This window comes from Coffea arabica, chromosome 2e (genome assembly GCF_036785885.1).
Source record: "Coffea arabica cultivar ET-39 chromosome 2e, Coffea Arabica ET-39 HiFi, whole genome shotgun sequence".
NCBI lineage: Eukaryota > Viridiplantae > Streptophyta > Magnoliopsida > Gentianales > Rubiaceae > Coffea > Coffea arabica.
This window is the reverse complement of record NC_092313.1, coordinates 19631968-19638775: the sequence shown is the minus strand read 5'-3', so window position 1 is coordinate 19638775 and position 6808 is coordinate 19631968. Positions and strand designations below refer to the sequence as shown.

Here is a 6808-nt window from a genome sequence, read left to right as displayed (position 1 = left end):
ATTGCGTCCGCCACATACTAGAGCCCAATTTAGAGACCCTGTTGACTGCCTGGTTAGGCATGAGTGAGCAAGAGAGGGAGGTGAAGGATCCTATAATTGAGGCCATGGCTGGATCAAGAGAGAAAAATGGATCTGAAGAGAGGAAAAGAAGGAAGGAAAATTGGGAAAGGAACGAAGTAGCGGAGAGCACGAAGAGTGTGTATTGTTTACTTTGAGCCCCTTCAGCATAGATCAATCTCTCAATTAATTGCTTTTTTTTTTCTAATTTCAGTGAGTTGAAGGATCAAAAAATTTCGAAACAAAATTTTTTCCTTTCTTAAGCAGAAAAGGACTACATGCATTCTTAGTTAAAATAAACATATCCTTCAACAGTATCCTGACATGAGGAATGCCTTTTGTTGCCTTTTCATTCGGAAGCAAAAGCAAATATTTGTGGGAGGAAAAATTCCAAGTCATACAACCTGTGTCAAAGAAGAAGACAGCAAACAGGTGATCTGTGTAAGAGCAACGCACTGGCAGAAGGGATTTAGATGTTTACAGTACATTGGAATCAATGTTTCCTTCCAAATGAGGAGAAGTGTGTGGGTTTTGAAGCATGATGTGAAAGATGGGTGATGAAATTCTCGGGGAAGTTTCCAACGGCAGAACCAGCAGAACAGAACTGTAAAATCCATAGTAATGAAGGACAGGGATTCACTTGACAGGTGTTATTGCTGCCAAAAGTCATTTTGTGGTCGGAGATGTACACATTAGCAAATGGTAGGAAGAGGAGATTTTGCAAAATGAAAGCAAGTGGTTGGTGGTTACATTCATCACAATAATCTTATTAACTATAAAGGTTGCACCACAAGGACAGCTATAAAGGTTGTCACATGGAATTTGAATCTTCCTTTTTATTCTGTTCTTTTTTTTTTGGGTCAGTTTGATTAATTCATCCATAACATCCCCTTTTATTCATCCCCAATTAACCCAATTTCACATACGCTGCTGTTGCAGAATTAGTATTACTCACAATTCAAGGTAAAAGCACTCATTTACAAAATTTAGATTCCGTCTTACCTGAATTTTCCTTATGCAAGAAAGGAACAGCAATATCAGAAGTAAAAGCATCCTAGATACAAAATTTAGTTGTCAAATGGAGCAGCTAGACATCGGATGCTGTCCTTCAAAATGAGGAATCATTTGGATCTTTAAGACAAATTCAAAAAAGCTACCATCTTAAGTTTTACTGTATGACACTATGTCTAAGTACTCTTGGAGAGCTGTTATGCTTCTTTGCAACAGAAAAAACATAAACAAAAGATAAGAAACCAGAAAACCTGAAAATCACCATAACTGAAGAAACCGTCGCTTACCAACTCCACAATGCAGAACGATATCAGAAAATTTCCGAATAAACATACGAAATAGTGTATCAGACGAATTGAAAGGCCAGTTTTGTTTCCCTACAATTTTCCCATCCACATCTACTCTTCCTGCCATTTCGTCTTCCCCAAATCCTTAACCCTCTGTCACCCACCTTGCTCCTACCCCATTTCCCATGCGTTCCCGGAGAAGAAATAAAGTAATAAAAAAAAAGCTATCAATTTTGTTGCAAATGTATAGGTTACCTGGTAGTAATCTTCCTTCAGATGGCAATTTTCAACGAACACCGTAGCTCCACTGTTGCTAAAAACCCAGATACCAATTCCCGTTCAAACTCCATGCTAAAAACTCCATGATGTTGTTGATTAAGCTACCTTCTTAAAGGTTTACCTGTTTGTCTTCAAATTGGAGAGAGTTAAAAATCGGGTGGAAGAAAGAGAAAGAAACAAGGGATTCGGTGGTGAGAGGGGCGAAGGATTTAGGTTTTTTACAGAGAGTTTATTTGATTGAGGGTTTTAGGAGAGAGCACTCGGATGAAAAAAGAGTAAAGTACATTGGATTCATTGGAGTAGTTAGAATATTTCCCCCAAAAAAATGGCGCCGAAGTGTAGCGCCATTCTCTTTGCCGTTTTTGTTTTTCATTTTTTACTTCTATTTGGATAAGTTAGAGTGATACGATGTCGTACTGGTCATTTTCTTTGTCACTTTAATGACGTTCCTTACTGCATGTTACATTAACTTGCTGTTGTGACACTTTTAGGAAAATGTCATATTAAGTGTGTGACTAAAGGTGCTTTTTGTAGTAGTGTTGGTATGCTTGCAGAAATATTTAAGCTGCTCCAACGTACAACAACCAAGCATCTGACCCAAGAGCAAGAACAACCAATTAATGGCTTTCTTCTTTTAGGGAATGATGGGCTTAACGCAATTGTCTTGTTCACATAACTTGCAAGCTGGTAGAACCGGGTTCATCCAAACCCCAGGGGCTCTGTCATGCATGCCGCTTTTGTTCTCAGCAATGAAACTCCCAACTTCAATGAACTTTTCCGTCAAATCGTACTCCATCTCGTACCGCTTTTCGCATCTTTTGCATTGGACTTCCCCGCTGATCTTGAAGATTTGTTTTGATAACAAATAGTTGAGGCTGTAGACTGAGGCGCGACGGGTGGTGGCCCATGGGAACGGTGCAGGAACCGTTTCGCTCTTCCCTTCGTGTGGTGCTTGGGAAGGGTTTCGGCGGGGGCGAGCCGGGCGGGACTGACCAGCCGAGGCCGAGGAAGGTTCTTGACGATGAACTACTGCTCGCAGCGTGGGGAGTGATGATGTGTCAGGGAGAAGATGAGGCGACTGCGTCTGCTGAGGCATTGGCACGGGCGGCATGTAGAGAGGGTAGGATGGCGGCGGCGGCGGCTGGGGTATGAATGGCTGATGTTGTTGCATGGAGGGGGTGGCGGAAGTGGTGGTTGTTGGTGTATTGGGGAATGTTTTCGGGGCCTGATGGCTGCTGGGCGAAACGAAAGGGAAAGGGTTAAAAGATCATTGTCGTCATCTTCAACGAGGTGATCAGAAGAAGAGAATTTTCTTGGGATCTGAAATTCATGGTGGTTGTTGTTGTCGTTGGTTTTTCTCTTTCTGTTGATTTCTTGATTATCATTGGATATGTCTTTTTGGTTGTTGAGAAGAAAAATCATATATGGTCAAAGCATAAAAGGAAGAGCAACAGCTGCGGGAGGTTTATGCAGGGTATAAAGAAATGCCAGAGTGAATCTGACGAAGGGTTCAAGACAAAAGACAACAGGGAGGGTTTTCAGAGATGGATGGAAATTTGTAGTTGGTTGGGAGTGTAAGAGAGAGAAGTTGTAATTTGTACTGTAAGTAAAGAGATAGAGAGAGAGTTGAGAGATAAAGATAAAGACGAGCAAACAGACTATTAAACCTGCTTTCGAGAATTGGGAATTTTGTGTGTAATTTTATTTTGGTTAGACTTCTTTTTCGAATTCAAAATCGCAACGGATCTTTTGTCCCACACCCTGTGCCACTCTCTGTCCCACTTTTTATTATATTGCTATTTCTCCTTCATAAACATCATGTTTTAATTCCTTTTTGTTTCCTTAAGATCCAATAACTATTAATTGAGTAATACACAAAATTTAACAAACTCAAAAAATCAAAATGCATAAAAAATTAGATTTTTTATGAATTTTCTGCTATATTTTTTAATTTTTTATTATATATTACTTTTTTGAAGCTGTTGTATTTATTTTTTACTTAATTAATAGTTATTGGATCTTAAGGAAGCAAAAAGGAATTAAAACATGATGTTTATGAAGGAGAAATAGCAATATAATAAAAAGTGGGACAGAAAGTGGCACAGAGTGTGGGACAGAAGATCCGTTGCGATTCAAAATGTCCATCCGAATTCTTCATTTTTTGGGATAATTTCAGAAACATTCCTGAGGTTTTTAATATTATCACTTGGCGCCCTCGAATTTTAATTGAACATTTTGTAAAAAAACTCGTTTAAAAATAATAAATAAAAACTTATGTTGGGAGATATTATATAATCTCATTCCAAATTTGCTCTTTTTCTTGTGGTCCCTTAATTGTCATAGTACAACAATTTTATCTCTTAATATTTATAAACTTGGTCGACGTAACTCTTTGATGAAAATTCGAAAAGTTGATAACGGGTCGAGAGACCCATTTTTTCTATCATCGGTTTGGATAAGAAATATTAAAGTATTTTAAATTTTAAATAATTTACAATACTTGTAAAAAAATAACTTTAAATATTTTTATTACATTGATAATAACTTTTTACACTAGTTTGAAAATGTTAAAACATCACAAACATGGTTATATATAAGTTTCACATCTTGGATTTTTCTAATTTTCAAATCATCGATTTGGGCAAAAAATTTTGAAAATTTAAAAAAAATAAACAAATTACAAATCTCCTTAAATTAGCTCAAAATATTTTACAATAAAGAAAATAATATTTTTTGTGAATTGCAAAAAACCTCAAATAAACTTTCAAAGCTGTGTTTTCAGACTCGGACCGGACTGCCGGTTCGACCGATCGAATTGGGAATCGGCCAAGTGTTCGGTCCAAGTCATGCTTCAAAACCGGGTAAGTAAAAACCCCGATCAAATCCGGTCAAAAACCGGATTTGACCGTGTTTGACCGGAAAAATCGGATTTTCCGGTTCAAACAGTTTTTTCAAAAAAAAAAAACTCAAACTTTTTTAATATTATGTTTTGACCCCTAAATTGTTAAAAATTATTAATATACCTCAAATATTTCATACTTTATCAATATTTTCTTAAAGTTTGGTATTATTTTTCAATTAAATCCATAATTTTAATTCTAAACTTGTTAATGCTCATTAAATAATATAAATTGTTACTTGATTGTTCTAATTTCTTTGTATTTTCTTGTTAAATATATTTAAAATATCAAATATATATATGAATATACCTTTATTAATATAAACATGTTATTAGATATTTTACATATAATATTTTAATTTTTAAATAAATTTTATTTATGACATCATCCGGTTCAACCCCTATCGAACTCGATTGAATCCATTGACCTCTGACCCCTGAGATTGACCGAGTCGATATCCGGTCCGGTTTTGAAAACATAGTTTCAAACATGAAGTCTTTGTTTTTTCAAAACATACTATATTTTGCCCCATCATATTTAAATCTTCATGCCTTGTACTAAAAAATAAGACAACAAAAGAACAAGATTGAGTTGAGATTATACTCTCTCTCTCTCGAGATATGCTTTTTTAATGTTATATTTTGAAGCATGTTGCAAATGTTATAAAAAGTTTAAAGTGAACGAAACACACGTACGTGATAGCTTTCAAGTGGCAAGTGATATTGTCGAAAATTTGCAGGAATTTTGTGTTCACACTTCACGTTGTCATGCACTACAAATCTCGCAGAAAATGGCTGGGACGATGTTTGAACAAACTAGTGTTCAATAACAATTACCCGCTGTTGGACGCGGGCATGGTCCTGCGCCACTCATTATTGATGAGTTGAATTGAGGATTATGCAAGGAAAAGATTAAAAAAAAGAAAAGAAATGGAAACGATCAACATCAACTTCTTGTGATTATCTGGACTTAATTACATACGATCGAACAATTTCATTTGACAGGGTAATAATAAAGGAAATGTATGAGTCCGGGTCCTAAAACAACCATAGTCATGTTTCACAATTAATTTCATCCATTTAAATTCAAGCTACCTTTGGTAATTGGACGACCAAATCAAGAAGATGCTCCCATACAGAACTTATTAATAAAAAGGCCTGTCTAACAAGTGTCCATAAGATAGGGTTTAAGTGTTAATATTTTTTAAAAATAATAATGTCATAAGTGTATATTAATTGGTGGATTAGATGGTAAATTAAGTACGACATAAGCGTATTAGCGAGTGTCTAATGAATTACGAAGTACTCTTAAGAATTTAACCATATTAGTTGGTGGATTATTGTAACCAAAACATCATGAGTTCATAATTGCCACGGGAGTATTCCCGCATCAGCTTTCATTCAGCCTTTAAAAATAAAAAAAATAGGACAAACGTCAAAAGAATATTCAATTCATTCTTCGTTCTTTTTGATCTCCTATCAACGATTAAAATTTTTTTAAAAATAGACAAATGAATATGGCTACTAAAATACCGGAAAAATCCATGATCATAAAAACTCTTGGAATCCCTACATGATAGAGTACACCTAAAATTCCACAAAGGTCGATTTCAATAGGAAATGCAGGGGACAGCCGCATTTTCTTGGTTAATGTGAGAATTTATATAGATGTTCATATCATTTGATAATGTACCAAAATTTTGACAACATAATATGCTTGTGCTTCATCCGACTTTACTACCGGCCGTCAAGTTCATTGAATTTGCTGCATTGAGAAGAGGGGCAAATTGATAACAATTATTTGGGCTGTCAACTTAGAAAATACATACGGGCCTCCACATCATTCCTCCCTTGAGCTCTCGGCATTTTAAATCCACTAAACAAATGATGGGTCTCAAAGGATTGGGTCCAAGCCTAGCGGCATAGGTTTCGGACCCATACTAGCCCGGTAACGTGAATGTGCGATGCGGGTATTATTATTTTTTACCTTCTTTAAAAAAATTTTTTTTTTTTTGGTTAGCAAATTTTTATTTTTAGGAGCGATGGAAGTCTCCCTTCGCAAAGGGCAGACTGAGCGGGCGGGGGGGGTCCCGGCTCGTTTCTTGGTTGGTTCGTTTTCTCGAATCTAGGCGTCTGAGTTCTTCGGTTGTTGGATTTCGTGACCTTACGTCACTCTCTCTATCCACTCTACATTATTGTTTCAAAATTACAAAAAAAAAATTATACATTATTGTTAGTTTAAGGAACGATTGAAGCACAAAGAAACGTAAATAAC

General features: G+C 36.1%; 1 protein-coding gene across 1 annotated transcript; it reads right to left on the bottom strand.

Annotated features, from left to right (window-relative positions):
* Positions 1–2268: 2268 nt before the first annotated feature.
* LOC113729133 (uncharacterized) lies at positions 2269–2805 on the bottom strand. Its single transcript, XM_027253461.2, has one exon. The coding sequence runs from the start codon at positions 2803–2805 to the stop codon at positions 2269–2271; it is 537 nt and encodes a 178-aa protein (XP_027109262.1).
* Positions 2806–6808: the final 4003 nt, after the last annotated feature.